Raw genomic sequence first — 17506 nt, 5'->3', positions numbered from 1 at the left:
CAGCCCTGGACTCTTGTTTTTGGGAGATTTTTGATTACTGCTTCAATTTCCTTGCTGGTTATGGGTGTGTTCAGGTTTTCTATTTCTTCCTATTTCAGTTTTGGCAGTTTATGTTTCTAGGAATGTATCCATTTCTTCCAGATTGCTTAATCTGTTGGCATATAGTTGCTCATAATATGTTCTGATAATTGTTTGTATTTCTTCGGTGTTGGTTGTGATGTCAATTCTTTCTTCATGATTTTATTTGGGTCCTTTCTCTGTTCTTTTTGATAAGTCTGGCCAGGTGTTTATCAATCTTATTAATTCTTTCAAAGAACCAGCTCCCAGTTTCATTGCTCTTTCAAAGAACTGCTCCCAGTTTCTATTTCATTGTTTTCTGCTCTAATCACTATTAATTCTCTTCTGCTAGGTTTAAGCTTTATTTGCTGTTCTTTCTCCAGCTACTTGAGGTATAAGGTTAGGTTGTGTATTTGAGACCTTTCTTGTTTCTTGAGAAAGGCTTATATTGTTATGTACTTCCCTTTCAAGACTGCCTTTGGGAGGGTTTTCAACAGTTTTTTGTTTTTTGTTTTGTTTTATTTTTGTTTTCTTTTGTTTTGTTTTGGTTTTTGAGACAGAGAGAGATAGTGCATGCACACAAGTGGGAAGGAGGGTCAGAGAGAGATGGAGAAGCAGACTCTCTGCTGAGCAGGGAGTCCAATGTAGCACTCCATCCAAGGATCCTGAGATCACGGCCTGAGTGGAAGGCAGACACTTAACTGACCAAGCCACCCAGGTGCCCCTGAACAGTTGTTTTCATTTTCACTAGTTTCCATGAATTTTTTTTTTATTCTTCTTTAATTTCCGGGTTGACCCATTTATTCTTTAGTAGGATATTCTTTAGCCTCCATGTATTTAAGTTCTTTCCAAATTTCCTCTTGTGATTGAGTTCAAGTTTTAAAGCCTTGTGGTCTGAAAATATGCAGGGAATGATCCCAGTCCTTTGGTTTGGGATCCAGTATGTGATCTGTTTGTGATCCAATATGTGATCTATCCTGGAGAATGTTGCATGGGCACTTGAGAAGAATGTGTATTCTGTTGTTTTTGGATGGAATTCTCTGAATATATCTCTGAGGTCCATCTAGTCCACTGTGTCATTCAGAGCCTTTGTTTCTTTGCTAATCTTCTGCTTGGATGATCTGTCCATTATAGAGAGTGGGGTGTTAAAGTTCCCTACTGTTATTGTATTATTATCAATGTGTTTCTTTAATTTTGTTATTAATTGGTTTATATAACTGGCTGCTCCCATAGGGCATAAATATTTAGAATTGTTAGATCTTCTTATTGGATATCTTTATTTATGATATATTGCCCTTCCTCATCTTTTATTACAATCTCTAGTTTAAAATCTAATTTTTCTAGTATAAACATTGCTATGCCAGCTTTCTGTTGATGTCCACTAGCATGATAAATGGTTTTCCACAACCTCACTTTCTTTTTTTTTTTCAATTTAATTTTATTTTTTCAGTGTTCCAAGATTTATTGTTTATGCACTACACCCAGTGCTCCATGCAATACGTACCCTCCTTAATACCCACCACCAGGCTCACCCATCCTCCCACCTATCTCCCCTCCAAAACCCTCAGTTTTTTCCTCAGAGTCCACAGTCTCTCATGGTTTATCTCTCCTCTGATTTACCCCAATTCAGTTTTCCTTTCCTTCTCCTAATGTTCTCCATGTTATTCCTTATGCTCTACAGTGAAACTATATGATAATTGACTTTCTCTGCTTGACTTACTTCACTCAGCATAATCTCCTCCAGTCCCGTGCATGTTGATACAAAAGTTGGCTATTCATCCTTTCTGATGACTGTGTAATATTCCATTGTATATATGGACCATATCTTTTTTTATCCATTCATCTGTTGAAGGGTATCTTCACACCCTCACTTTCTTTTCTTTTTTTTTTTAAAGATTTTATTTATTTATTTGACAGAAAGAGATCACAAGTAGGCAGAGAGGCAGGCAGAGAGAGAGGAGGAAGCAGGCTCCCCGCTGAGCAGAGAGCCCGACGTGGGGCTCGATCCCAGGACCCTGAGATCATGACCTGAGCCAAAGGCAGAGGCTTTAACCCCCTGAGCCACCCAGGCACCCCACACCCTCACTTTCAATCTGGAGGTGTCTTTGGGTCTAAATGAGTCTCTTGCAAGAGCATATCAATGGGTCATGCTTTTTTACCCAATCTGATACCCTATGTCTTTTGATTGCAGCATTTAGCCCATTTACATTCAGAGTAACTATTGAAAGATATGAATTTAGTGCCATTTTATTACCTGTAAAGTCACTATTTCTGTGTATTGTCTTTATTCCTTTCTGGTCTATGTTACTTTTGGGTTTTCTCTTCGCTTAAAGGATCCCCTTTAATATTTTTATAGGGCTGGTTTAGTGATCACACATTCTTTTAGTTTCTATTTGTCCTGGAAGTTCTTTATCTCTCCTCCTATTTTGAATGATGTCCTCGCTAGATAAAGTATTCTTGGCTGGATATTTTTCTCATTTAGCATCTTGAATATATCATGCCAGTATTTTTTGGCCTGCCAGGTCTCTGTAGATAAGTCTCCTGCTGGTCTAATGTTTCTACCCTTCTAGGTTATAGACCTCTTGTCCTGAGCTATTTTCAGGATTTTCTCTTTGTCTCTGAGATTTACAAGTTTTACTATTATACGTCAACATGTTAACCAATTTTATTGATTTTGAGGAGAGTTCTCAGTGCCTCCTGGACTTGAATGTGTGTTTCCTTCCCAGATTAGGGAAGTTCTCTGCTATAATTTGATCCAATATACCTTCTTCCCCCTTCTCTCTTTCCTAGTCTTCTGGGAGACCATTAATTCAAATATTGTTTCACTTTATGTTATCACTTATCTCTCAAATTCTACCCTCATGGTCCAGTAGTTGTTTATCTCTCTTTTTCTCAGCTTCTTTATTCTCCATCATTTGTCTTCTATATCACTAATTTGCTCTTCAGCTTCATTTACCCTAGCAGTTAGAGTTTCCATTTTTTTTAAGAGCTTCCATTTTTTATTACATCTCATTAATGGTCTTTTTTATTTGACTTGATTAGATTTTAGTTCTTTTATTTCTCCAGAAAGGGATTCTCTAGTGTCTTTTATGTTTTTTTCAAGCCCCCATAATATCCTCATAATCATTATTCTGAAATTCTAGTTCTGACATCTTAGTTATATCCATACTGATTAGATCCCTGGCAGTCAGTACTGCCTCTTGTTCTCTTTTCTGAGGTGAGCTTTTCTGTCTTGTCATTCAGAGATGAACAGATGAACAAGAGAACAAAATGCTAAAGTGGCAATAACAACTCCCAAGAAATATATATTAAATAAATCAGAAGAGTCCCAAAACTGAAAAAAAAAATAAAAAATAAAAAAAGAGCATAATCAGACAGGTGAACAGACAGAGATCTTGTGTGTATTTTGGTCTATTTGTTGGAAAACTAGATCCCAAAATTGTAAAGAAAGAAAAACTTATACACAAAAATAAAATTAAATGCATTGAAAGGGTAGAATGTAACTGTGAAGATGAAAATTAAAAAGGAGTGTAACAAGAAGGAGTTGAAGGAGGAGGAGGAGGAGGAGAAAAGAGAGAGAATATAACCAGATAGGTGTCAGGCGAACGTGATAACCACTACACTACGGAAACTATAACCAGATAGGTGAAGAGAACACAGCAACATAATAGATTTGGGGTGTATTTTGGTCTGTTTGTTAGAAGATACTGCATCTTTAAACACACACACACACACACACATATATATACATATATATATGTATATATATAATTAAATACAATGAAAGGATAGAATGTAAATGTAAAAATGACAATTAAAATAGATTTCTTTTTTTTTTTTAAAGATTTTATTTATTTATTTGACAGACAGAGATCACAAGTAGGCAGAAAGGCAGGCAGAGAGGGGCGGGGAAAGCAGGGTCCCCGCTGAGCAGAGAGCCCGATGTGGGGCTCGATCCCAGGACCCTGGGATCATGACCTGAGCCGAATGCAGAGGCTTTAACCCACTGAGCCACCCAGGCGCCCCTAAAATAGATTTCTAAAAAGAGTTGATTTAAAAAGAAATTGGCTGAAAAAAAGAAAGAAAAAAAAGTTAAAATAGAAAAACTAAAAAATCATGGGGAAAAAAACATGAATTCTATACATTATTTTCCCCTAGCACTAGAGTTTTACAGTTCTGTGTAATTGGTAAACTTGATCTTAACTGGATGTTCTTGCAGATCTTCTGGGGGAGGAGTCTGTTGCACTGATTCTCAGGTGTCTTTGCCCCAGGTGGAACTGTACTGTTCTCACTAGGGGGCCAGAATTAGTAAGTCTTTGGATTTCTCTATTTGGCTTTTTGTTCCCTGAAGGCTTTCTGAGCTGCTTTAGAGGATGAGAATAAAAATGGCAGCCTCCCAACCTCCAGCCCCAGAGCTGGAAACTTGCACCCCACCCCACCCCCACTTCTCAGTGCTGTGCCCTCAGGGAAGAAGCTATCCATCACTCCTATCTTCCTGGTCTCCAGTCACACTCTGTGCTCACCCAGCCTGTGACCTAGTATTTCTATCTCAGGCATGCGACCCCATTTGGAGTCTCCAAAACTCTTCCTCTTGGGGGAGGGAAAGTGGTGTGGAGGCAGTTCTGCTGCTTGCTGGATCCCTGCTCAGAGAGCACTTGCTCAACTCTGTTCATGGTTTATGGCAACACCAATCTGGGAGCCCTCTCCTGGGCTTGCTCATTGCAACTGGCTTCCCTGCTCTGATGCCTGGGGACTCTGCTGCACTCAGGCAACCCCATTCTTTCTGTGATCCAGGGGATCCTGAGACCACATTGTCCCTCCTAGGATTCTGCCCCCCTTAGCCACCTGAGGCAGGGAAATCCTTCATCTGGAACAAACTTCTAAAATTTCCAGTTTGGGGGTGCCTGGCTGGTTTAGTCACTTAAGCATCCACCTTTGCCTCAGGTCCTGATCCCAGAGTCCTGGGATTAAGTCCTGTGTCAGGTTCCCTGCTCTGCAGGGAGTCTGCTTCTCCCACTGCTTCTACCTCCCTCTCTCTCTGTCTCTCATGAAAAAATAGAATCTTAAAAAAAAAAAAATAGAAGCTCCAATTTTGCACTCCACTGCTACATCACTTTCCAGTAGCCGGCTTATGGAAAGTCCTCCCCCAGTGATTTATCTTCCCATATATCCCCTTGGATTCACTTCTCCACACATACTACCTTGCAGAAGGTGGTCGTTTTTCTATTTATGGAGTTGCAGCAATTCTTTTTTAGATCTCCAGTTGAGTTTGCAGGTGTTCAGAATGATTTGAGAGTTATCTCGTTGAATTCCTGGGACCAGAAGAAACTAAGGTCTCCTACTCTTTCAACATCTTGGATTTGCTGATAGTTTGTTTCTTTTTATTGCTATGTAGAATTCCACGCTACATTGCTTCGCCATTTGCTCATTAAAGGACGTATGGGTTGTTCCTAGTTTTTGGCTATTGCAAGTAAGACTGCTATGAACATTCCCCTATAGGTTCCTTTGTGAAAGGATAAAAGGGTAAAAGTTTAAGCATACAGTTGCTGGGTTGTGGGGTGCCTGGGTGGCTCAGTGGGTTAAGCCTCTGCCTTTGGCTTGGGTCATGGCCTCAGGGTCCTGGGATCGAGCCCCACATAGGGCTGTCTGCTCGGCAGGGAGCTTGCTTTGCCCTCTCTGCCTGCCTCTCCATCTACTTGTGATCTAACTCTCTCTCTCTGTCAAATAAATAAATAAAATCTTTAAGCAACAAAAACAACAACAAAAAACAATTGCTGGGTTGTGGGTAAGTGATGCTTAGTTTCATAAGGAATTGACAGACATATTTTCTAGACTGAGTATTTCACTTTATATTTCACAGAGTATTTCACTGACCTGCAATGTCTGAAAGATCCAGTTTCTGTATTTTTACCAGCATTCGATGTTATCACTATTTTTTTTTAGTCACTAAATAGTCTAATAGGTGTGTAGCAGTACTTAATTGTGATTTTAATTTGTGTTCCCATTATGACTAAAGACATTGAATATCTTTTCCTGTGTATCTAATGGATATTCTAAGAATGATCTCTTAGGATCTTCCAAAACTTAAAGCAGTGTTACTTCTGAGGAAGCTGAGAGGGAACTGGGATTAATGATGAGTATAATGAGGGACTTCAAGGGCATCTATATTGCACCATATGTTAAAAGAAGAATGAGTTCATGTAGTATTTATATGATTAACTATTAGCTAAAACAAAACAAAAGCACAGAATGAAAAACAGCAGCAGTATTTTATCATGGAAAGAACTCAGACTTCAAATCAGACAAACTTGGCTTTGAATTCTGGTGTCCTTACCAGGTGTGAAGCTTCAGTAGCTATTAACCTCTCTCAGTCTCACTTCTCTTACCTGTAAAATAGTGGTACTAGTACTTACCTCGTAAGATTGTTGTGAGAATTCAGTTAAGTTAGATAATATATTAAGAGGGCTTAGATAGCGTGTGACAGAAACAAGTTGCCCAGTAAAGAGCCAGCCACTGTTCCTACAAAGATGGAGACTTTATTATTTTCTTTAGAGCTTAATTTATTTAGATTCCTCTTAACCTTCCACAAATGGACTAGTGTTCGTTTTCAGAAATAGTGTTATGCTATAACATGCTTAGTGATCTCATGTCATGCTTCCTAAATGAGTAATAGATTGTACCTGTAAGTTGTACAAAGTTGATACTAGCAAATCCCTAGTAAACACTTTTTCTTGAGGTCCTCAAAATTTACAAAACCATCTATAATGTTTAACAGAGCCTTTTTCTACATTTTTTGGATTGTCAGACTAAATCAACAACGGAAAGTCTAAAATCTTAACCAGATTATAGAGTAATTGTTCATCCTTAAGAACGCCCAAACAGGTTTGAACAGGTCAGTCTCTTGAGCAACTTCACATTCCAAGATAAAAATCTAATCTAGATATTCGAAAGGAAATTCAAGTTCTCTGTACTAGGTGGTAAGTGAAGGTACCATGTTACCAAAATTATATGATAGGTCTACAATATGAGATAGTCTACTTCAGCCTAGTTAGGCTTCTTTGCCACTGCGGCTGACCCAGTCTGTCATTGACAACATTTTTTCAGGCACCAGCACACTGCATTTATAATTTACAGGGAATTCAATTCAAGTGTAATGTCAATTATTACATTTATCTGAACAAATACGAAGAAGTGATCACACGTCTAGAAATGTTAATACAGGTCATAGGGGTGAATATGGAGAATCTTATTCTGCTAACTGAGGAGAAAAAGGCAGCAAGGGAAGGAGAATGAGGAAGGAACAAGTGTATGAGGAACAAGTATACGAGGAACATATAGTGCTCACCCTACTTAGAATATCACCGGTAAGGGGCGCCTGCGTGGCTCAGTTGGTTAAGTGTCCGCCTTCGGCTCAGGTCATGATCCCAGTGTCCTGGGATCGAGTCTCGTTCGTGCCTGCTTCTCTCTCTCCTGCTTGTGTTCCCTCTCTCGCTGTCTCCCTCATCAAATAAATAACATCTTTAAAAAAAAAATAATATCACCAATGGAAAAATATAAGGGAACATAAATTTCAATGTTATAACTGTGTGTTGTAAAATGATACTACTCTTTATAAATTGAAAGAGTAATGCATTTATTTGGGGTAAGAAACAAACAGAAATGTATAAAGTAAGAGAAGTTTAGAAAGTCTGACCAGGATCACGAAGCTAGGTGTTTTTAAAGTGGAGAGTAGAATGCAGGCCTTCTAATTCATGGGTCACCTGTGCACCCCAGGCCACTCATCTTTACCCTAAGAGGCGGTGGTAACAAATTGGAAGGTAGTCACAGGTATCTGAAAACTATTTTTTATATCCTGCAAGAGAACAGTGACACTGTTATTTCAAAACAATGATACTGATGATTTCAGGGTGTGCCACAACAGTTACTGGGACACGCAGCTGACCTGTGCATGCTGAACACAGAGGATATGTACTGTGCCTGACAACTGTTCAGAGCAGCAGCCAAAGGTGAGCAGCAAAGTGTGGGATCTCCTGCTGGAAAGGTTGGAAACCACCAAACTGTTGCTATGCTTCATTAGCTATGGAGAAAAGAGAGTTAACTCCCTGCTCAGTCCTCTTGCTGTCTACACCTTATTTGAAAGCCAGGTTGGCTGATGAATCGGAGTTTGAAGAGGGTTGACGGCTTCATCTGGGAGTTGTAGGTGAAGATCTCAGCTAGACTCATGAAGACCATAACACACATAAGAAGTAAACCTGAGAAGCAGAGGAAACAGATCTTAAGCATCCAGGCCAATGGAAGAGGCAGCGCCCAGGCTTAGTCTTAACTAGGTTCTATTTTCATGCCTATAAACTCACATATTTTTATTTTAGACTTGTTTGTTAAGCTTCGAGGCCTGAAACAGCTTGTGACAAAAGCTCCATGCTGTTCCTCACACTGCTGTTGGGGGATTTGGCCGTGGAACATATCCCTTTTTAATCCTTCATTAGAGATTTAAATTGATCACTGCCCCCGCACACTTCATGTTTCTTTTCGGTAGCAAGTTATTCCATCAGATTTTAATCACAATGTCAAAGTAACTGAGTATCTTATTTAGGTTAAACATACATAAATTCTGAATTTAGTCAAATTTTATGCATTTCATCTAGATAATTCAAATGACTCTTAAATTAAAACTTCTGCTGTTCTGATCATTTCCTTTTCTTTTGGTGATGACAGATCCCTTGGAGGTCAGGAGCTTACACATTGATGGTTGGTGGTGTTGTCAGGCATGATTTTCCCCCTAACTCATTTGAAAAGTGAAACTCAAGCCTACTTAGTTGTTTTCAAAAAACTGTTTAGGGGCAGTAAACCCTTATTAAAAAGTCATCTGTTTATCATCAAATTCTGAGTGCAATGATAGCCTCAGGAAACAACAAGAATGAACAAATCTTACAACACTATGTTGAGCAAATGAGACAAAAAAAAAAATATATATATATATAGTAATGATTCCATTTATACAAAATAAAAAATGGGCAACATTAGTCTTTGTTGTTAGGAGCTGGATAATGTTTTCCTTTCGGATGGAGAGGTGGGACAGTGATTAGAGAAGGTGTGAGCATCTTCTGGGGTACTTGTAATATCGTACTTCTTGACCTCAGTGTGATTATGTAGCTGTGTTCACTTAGTAAAAATGTCTTGAGTATAAAAGTGCCATTTGTGTACTTTTAAAAAAATATTTTATTTATTTATTTGACAGACAGAGATCACAAGTAGGCAGACAGGCAGGCAGAGAGCGAGGGGGAAGCAGGCTCCCCCGCTGAGCAGAGAGCCTGATGCTGGGCTTGATCCCAGGACCCTGAGATCATGACCTGAGCTGAAGGCAGAGGCTTAACCCACTGAGCCACCCAGTCACTCCATGTGTACTTTTTTGCATGTATATTTTACCTTAATAAAATTTATTTTAAATTACATCTATCTTGTAAACATTAATTTTTAATTACATGGGAAGTATGTGAAAACATCCTCCCTGTTTTAAAGAAAAACTAAAATATTTTAGTTAAGGTAAGTCCTTTTTGATCCCTTTCAAATTCTGTACTCTCCCAAGAGGATATCAGTTTATCCTCTTAACATATATTTACATACCTAAGTAAAGGCATAGAAAATATATACCATTATGTGTGTATTTTAAAATCTTTTTTTTAAAATTTATTTGACAGAAAGAGATCACAAGTAGGCAGAGAGGCAGGCAGAGAGAGAGGGAAGCAGGCTCCCTGCCGAGCAGAGAGCCCGATATGGGGCTCGATCCCAAGACCCTGAGATCATGACCTGAGCCGAAGGCAGAGACCCAACCCACTGAGCCATCCAGGCACCCCTAAAATCCGTGTTCTTTTTAAAACTAACTGGGTTAATAGACTTTGCATTGTTTCTTTCAGTAATGGAGGGTATCCACATTATCTTTTACTAAAAAACCTCTAATAATCTTCACTAAAATTAAATATCATTTTGTAATATACCCCACAGACACAGTTTTATCATACACATTAAGTGGATATATGTTTAGTTTTATATATGTTACTTATGCAATATACCTCTTATTATAGTATAGATCTTTTATGCAACTTATAATAAAATTTATGCAATAAAAGAGTGCTTGTGTACCAGTCAGCCAGCAAGCCTCAAGGATAGAAAATTAAACTTGGAAAAAGAAGACTGTAAGAATCAACAGTAAGTAGTGGAGTTGAGGTAGCAACATATATAATCAAGTTGTAAAACTTTGCAAAAGTGTTGCTAATGAGATTATGCTAGGGTATTGTCCCTATTATACGTAGAAGCCTAAGGAAGCTCCCAACCCAAGGGCTAAAATTTAATTTAAGCAAGATACACTATGATCTTACAATTTATGTTGCCTAGGGTAGGGATGCCTTGATAAAAAAGAAAGCCAAAAAGCAAAAAATCAGCCATTTTGTTTAGTACTGGGCATTCCACCAACACTCTATACACAGTCATAGACACACACACACAGGCACACACAGGTTACAAAAGTCAAATGGTTTTCAGGGAGTTCCAGCAGAGGCTGCCCAGCCCTGGTCTGCGGTGGAAACTAACTGACTGTTCCCCTGCAGGAGCTCGGTAGAAGACGATGTCTGAAAGCTTCTGCTTTATAATTGCTGGCCACCTTGATAATCCAGTTTTTAAAATGGAGTTTTTGCCACCTGGAAAAGCAGAATCTAACGATGATCATTGTCATCTGAACGGGCTCATCACTCACACTGCCCTCAGCCCCATAGCTGAGAACACGCGGCTGCCCAACCATACAGACGGGTACGCTTTGGACCAATTCAAGGACTGGTTTGTTTCAGCATTTGTTCCTTCAGGTCACGTGAGATTTATTCTGCTTCCTGACAGAAGGAAAGAAGATGGAATAAAGAACTTCTTTATTGATGACTGTGATTTATACATAAAGTTTGCAATGAATCCATGTTATGAACCCAATTCTCCTGTTTGATCAAGCGCATTTGACAGAAAAGTTCAGTTTCTTGGGAAGGAACAACTTTTAAGTTGAGTGCAGAAGATTTTGGAAAATAACAATGTTGCTACTATGGGGTATTGTCAGGAATGTGTATATTGTGATTAAATAACCTGGGAAAGTTTGGGGGGAAAGTCTAGGGGTTCGTGGGGGGCTCAGTTGGTTAAGTGACCAACTTTTGGTTTTGGCCCAGGTCATGATCTCAGGGTCGATAGATCAAGCCCCTTGATGGGCTCTGTGCTCAGAGGAGAGTCTGTTTGAGATTCTTTCCCTCTTTCTCTGCCCCTCCCCTGGCTCACGTGCATGCTCTCTCAAATAAATAAATAAATAAATAAATAAATAAATAAATAAATCTCAAAAAAAAAAAGGTCAAATGGTTTTACAAAGCTTATAATGTTGAACAGCCAGTGCTGGACTTACCCTTTCTACTCTGAACTTCTGCTTCCCCAAGACAACTACCTTCAACTCTTAGTTGTTTCTTCTGATACTTAAGTCCTTATATTTGAACATGCTTCTTCAGCTATTTCTTGATCTTTTTCAGTTTATTATTTTTTTAAGATTTTATTTATTTATCTGGGAGAGAGAGAGAGCACAAGAGCAAGAGAGATTGAGTGAGAGGAGGGGCAGAGGGAGGAGCACACTTCCTGAGGAGCAGGAGCCCAATGTGGGACTTAATCCTAGGACCCTGGAATCATGACCTCAGCTGAAGGCAGACTCTTAACTGACTGAGCCACCCAGGTGCCTGATCTTTTTCAGTTTAAACACCATCCCTTAACCATCTACTATGAAATATCATTTAATTCCATTACAACTCCTCCCCAGCACACACACACTTCCCTTCCCCTCATCCTCCTAGCATCCAATTATTATAATATTTGATTAGACCATTATTTGGTATTTACACTCATACAGAGCCATGTAGTATATATGATAATATTTCTTTTGTATTACAATTTAAAAATTTCCCCTGGATTTAATCAATGTCTTATTTTTCCTCTGTTTAAGAAGGAATCACTAGTTTATCATAAAACTCTCCACTAGAAGTACATATGTACAGCTCCCAAATCTTTAATTTTTATTTTTATTTACTTATTTGAGAGTGAGAGAGAGAGCACAAGCCAGGGGAGGGGAAAAGGTGCAGGGGGACGGAGAAGCGGACTCTCCACTGAGCAGGGAGCCTGATGCTAGACTCAATTCTAGGTCCCCAGGATCATGACCTGAGCCCAAGGCAGACACTTAATGACTGAGCCACATAGACACCCCTCAAAGCCTTAAAATAAATCAGATAATCTAATGTTTATGTGTATGTGGGGAGAGAGGGAAGGCTTGATTTCCCTCCTAAAGTAGACTGTCCTGATTCAGACTCTAGAGTGATGCACAGCAGATTTCTTGGGATTTTGTTCTACCATCAGTCATGGAATTCTTTTTTTTTTTAATAAAGATTTTTATTTATTTATTTGACAGAGAGAGATCACAAGTAGGCAGAGAGGTAGGCAGAGAGAAAGGGGGAAGTAGGCTCCCTGCTGAGCAGAGAGCCCGATGCGGGGCTTGATGCAGGACTCGATCCCAGGACCCTGGGATCATGACCTGAGCCGAAGGCAGAGGCTTAACCCACTGAGCCACCCACGCGCCCCCAGCCATGGAATTATTTTCTCTTCTATCTTGGTGAATCCCCGGTCTTCTATTTCTCATGATTAAATATTTCTTGAATAACTGCCTCATTTTCCAGGATTACATACTTCAATAACTTTCTGAGAAATGGAGCATTGTCTAGAAAATTATTTCTCAGTTCTTGGAAATATCTTGTTTTATTTCTCAAATTCTTTCTTTCCTCCTGTTTTCTGTCCTTTCTTTCTGTAAGTTCTATTTTTCTGATATTAAGTGTCCTGGCCTGGGGCACCTGGGTGGCTTAGTTGGTTAAGCATCTGACTTCAGCTCAGGTCATGATCTCAGGGTCCTGGGATGGAGCCCCACTTCGGGCTCCCCGCTCAGTGGGAAGTCTGCTTGTCCCTCTCTCTCTGTTCCCCTCACCCTTACTCATGCTCTCTCTCTCTCTCTCTCTCTCTCTCTCGCAAGTAAATAAATAACATCTTAAAAAAAAAATGTCCTGGCCAGATCACTTAGTCTAATTTTTTCCCTACTTTTCCCCACTTTTATTGTCTTTTCACTCTACTTTCTGGAAAGAGTCTTAACCTTTTAGTTCCAACCTTTTTGTTGAACTTTTTCTATCATATTAAAATTTTCTTATCTCTCTGAGGACACAAAGATATTAATTATAATGATTTTTTAAAAGTTATCTTCTGTTTCCTACATTGTTTGGTTTTGGTTTTTATCTTAGGTGTTAGAGATTCTCCTCAAGTGTTTGACAATCTCAGGCTGTCCAGTGATATTTAGAAGAGAAAGACTAAAAACCTGACTGGAAGCTGTGTATTGAACACTGAGTCCTGTTGACTAGTGGATTTTACTATAGTATGACCTAGCAGAGCTTTGACTACTTTTGTTAGGGAGATTCCCAGCAGTCAGTATCTATAGGAAAACTGATTATCAGTTTATTAGCAGTTCAGTAAGAAGGAGGCTGGGTGTCCCACTGGTTTGGATATAGATGTCCCATTAACCTCCCTGTAGTCCCCAGCTATGCCTGTCCTTGAGAACAGAGTCCCTTTGGCTTTACCTCACTCTAGAGAAAAGCCACTCCATTCCATGACAGAAGGGATGGCATGGGGAGCAGGGCAGGGTGTCATCTGGCTGCAAGGGCTGAAGGGGGATATTTAAGAGTCTAATTTTTTTTTAAGATTTTATTTATTTATTTGAGAGAGATCACAAGTAGGCAGAGAGGCAGGCAGAAAGAGAGGGGGGACGTAGGCTCCCCGCTGAGCAGAGATGCAGGGCTTGATGCTGATGCAGGGCTTGATCCCAGGACCCTGAGACCATGACCTGAGCCGAAGGCAGAGGCTTAACCCACTGAGCCACCCAGGCACCCCAGGAGTCTAATTTTTAAACCATTTTTAATCAGTTCCTTTTCAGATTTCTGCCTCAAGAAGAAGCTTGCTTTTCTCCCATTCTAACCTCAGGCATTAATTTTTAAGCTTTCCAAGGTTTAATGACTACAATTCCTCTATCTGCTCTCCAGTTTACAAATATTTGTCGATTAACCTAGCAACTCATTTCTTTCTTTCTTTCTTTTGTTCGTTTGTTCATTCCTTGTTTTAGCCCAGGGAGTCTTTGTACTTGCAATTCTCTTCACCTGTAAAATGAACTGCTTTAGCCTTTATCCTGAATGGTTTAAAAAAAAAAAAAAAGGCTTTATTGAGATCTAATACACATACCATAAAATTCACTTATTTAAAATATATAAACACTATGTTAATTTCATCCCAATAAAACAAAACAAAACAAAAAAGTAAATACTGTAACCAACACCACAAGCAAATTTAGAACATTAGCCCAAAAAGAAACCATATACTCATTAGCAGTCATTCCTCATTTCTCTGTTCCTTCCCCACAATTCACCAACCTAGTCATAGTCAACCATAATCTACCATCTGTTCCTACAAATTTGCCCATTCCAGATATCTCATATAAATGGAATCATAAATTATAGATGGAATTGTAATTGGCTTCCTTCACTTAGCATAATATTTTCAAGTTTCATCCATGTAATAACATGTAGCAGTACTAATACTACACTCCTCTTTGCAGCTGAATAATATTCCATTTTGTGTATATAAACACACTACCTTTTGTTCATCCATTCATTGGTTGATGGACATTTGGGTTGTATCCACTTTTGGTTATTATGAACAATGTTGCTATGAACATTTATGTACAAGTTTTTGTATGCACATATGTTTTCATTTCTCTGTTATATATCTAGGAGTAGAATGGCTAGGTCATATGTTAAATGTGTTTATCCTTTTGAGTAACTTTCATCTTGCTTTGTAAAGCAGCAGTACCATTTTATATTCTCACCAGCACCATTTTACATTCCTACCAGCAATAGATAAGGATTCTAATTTCTCCACATCCTTGTCAAGACTTGTTATTATCTGTCATTTTGATTACAACCATCCTAGTGAGTGTGAAGTGAAACCTCCCTGTGGTTTTGATTTGCATTTACCTAATGTTTCTGTGATATTAATCATTCTGTTTCTTTTCATGACTTTATTGGCCATTTTGTATATCTTCTTTGGGTAAATGTCTATTCAAATCCTTTTCCTATTTTCAAATTGGTTTAGTTCTTTTTTATTATTGAATTTTAAAATTTCTTTATATATACTAGATACAAGTCCCTTATCAGGTTTACAATTTGCCAGTATTTTCTCCCATCCTGTGAGTTGCCTTTTCACTCATTTGATGGTATCTTTTGTAGCACAAATGTTTTTAATTTTGATTAAGTCCAATTTATCTATTTCTTCTATTGCTTGTGCTTTTGTATCATATGTAAGAAACTATTGCCTAATTCAAGGTTATAAAGATTTACCCCCTGTGGTTTTAAAAATTTTTTTATTTTTTATTTTTTTAAAAGATTTTATTTATTTATTTGAGAGAGAGAGAGAGAGAGCATGAGAGGGGGGAAGCTCAGAGGGAGAAGCAGACTCCCTGCAGAGCTAGGAGCCCGATGCAGGACTCAATCCCAGGACTCCGGAATCATGACCTGAGCCAAAGGCAGTGGCTTAACCAACAGAGCCACCCAGATGCCCCCTGTGTTTTTGGTGTGTTTTTTTTTTAAGAGTTATTTATTTATTAGAGAGAGAGAGAGAGAGAGAGAACAGGAGTAGGAGGGGCAGAGGGGGAGATCTCAAGATCTCAGTGCTCACACTGAGCATGAGCCAATGAGGGGCTTGATCTCACGACTATGGGATTACAACCTAAGCCAAAACCAAGAGTTGGACAGTTAACCAACCACCCAGGCATCCTTACCCCTTAAGTTTTTAAAAGAGTTTCATAGTTTTACCTCTTAAATTTAATCTTTGATCTGTTTCGAGTTAATTTTTGTATATGGTGAAATGAGGGGAGAAATATGAACCTTTTGAATGAGAACTATCACAACTAAAATGCCAACTAAAGCTATAGCTTATACACACTAAGTGCCTGTGAGATTTGTTTTTTGATTTTTAAAAATTCATTTAATTAACCTAGTTTTAAAGCTATAATTTTATTGGAAAGCAACTGCAGTGGCTAATTAGGTCAAAACCTATTAGCTTTGGAAATGAGAAATTATGGGTCAGGCAAACTACTTGATTGCTTCCTGATCCAATCAGGCAACAATCTTTGATGACTGCTTTAACTATTAAGTGGCAAACTCATGGGGAACTCTCTAATATATCATTCAATAAAACCAAAATCCACTGAATAATCTTAAAATTAACATCACTAACTGTGGGACATCCACGCATTGTGTTTCTTCAAATGTGATGCAATAAAAGTACATCTCTGTACTTCACTACAATAAAAGTACATCACTGCCTATGAAACACTTTTACCAAAATAGTTGAACCTACATCTAATCAAACTTCTAGATCTAACCACCAATTTCTAGAAAATATGGAGGCTAGAGGAACAAGACAAACAACATTGCATGGATACAATCAGCCAAATCCAGAATCAGGAAATTCCAGAGGACAAAAGATCCTGTTTCTTCACCCAAAATATGGTGTAAGGAAAGAGAGAGAGAAGTGTCATAGACTAAAATAGGCTTCAGAGACATATCAACTGAATGCAATGTGCATGCCTTATTTAGATATTGATTGAAAAAAAAAATGAAGGGCACCTGGATGGCTCAGTTGTTAAGCGTCTGCCTTCAGCTCAGGTCATGATTCCAGGGCCCTGGGATTGAGCCCCACATTGGGCTCCCTGCTTGGCAGGAGGCCTGCTTCTCCCTCTCCCACTCTCCCTGCTTGTGTTCCATCTATCGCTGTCTCTCTCTCTGTGTCAAATAAATAAAATGCTTTTAAAAAAGAAAAAGAAAAAAACCAAATGAAAAAGAGAAAGAGGACATTTTGGAGACAACTAGGGAAAGCTAAATATGGATTGAGTATTAAGAGATAATAAGAACTTGTTAATTTTTTGGGGTATAATAATGTTATTGTGATTATATTTTTAAAGTCATTATGTGTTAGAAACACATACTGAAGTATTTAAAAGAGGTAAGGTATGATCCCTGATATTTGCTTTAAAATACTCCCACCAAACAAGAACAACAAAACTGTGGGAAGAAAAATTGATGAAACAAGAACAGCAGAAAGACCATCACTGCAGAAATTAGCTGATGGGCTCATAGGGTTCATTTTATTATACTTTTATATGTGTTTGAAATTTTCCATAATAAAAGCCAAAAATAGTAATCAGGTCGATTATTAAAAGATAACTTAGGGGCGCCTGGGTGGCTCAGTCAGTTGAGCATCCAACTCTTAATTTCAGCTCAGGTTGTGATCTCAGGGT

The 17506-nt window shown here is 38.6% G+C and overlaps 1 protein-coding gene and 1 pseudogene across 1 annotated transcript; one reads left to right on the top strand and one right to left on the bottom strand.

Moving 5' to 3' along the window:
• Positions 1 to 5974, bottom strand: part of LOC125109814 (non-histone chromosomal protein HMG-14-like) — a 31226-nt pseudogene extending 25252 nt beyond the window's left edge.
• A 4663-nt stretch (positions 5975 to 10637) lies between these two features.
• LOC125108729 (trafficking protein particle complex subunit 2-like) lies at positions 10638 to 11250 on the top strand. The gene has a single exon (XM_047744967.1). It carries the CDS (start codon positions 10679 to 10681, stop codon positions 11042 to 11044), a length of 366 nt encoding a protein of 121 aa, XP_047600923.1. The 5' UTR covers positions 10638 to 10678; the 3' UTR covers positions 11045 to 11250.
• Positions 11251 to 17506: the final 6256 nt, after the last annotated feature.

Source organism: Lutra lutra, chromosome 9 (genome assembly GCF_902655055.1).
Source record: "Lutra lutra chromosome 9, mLutLut1.2, whole genome shotgun sequence".
Lineage (NCBI taxonomy): Eukaryota > Metazoa > Chordata > Mammalia > Carnivora > Mustelidae > Lutra > Lutra lutra.
This window is presented reverse-complemented; position numbering and strand designations above follow the sequence as displayed.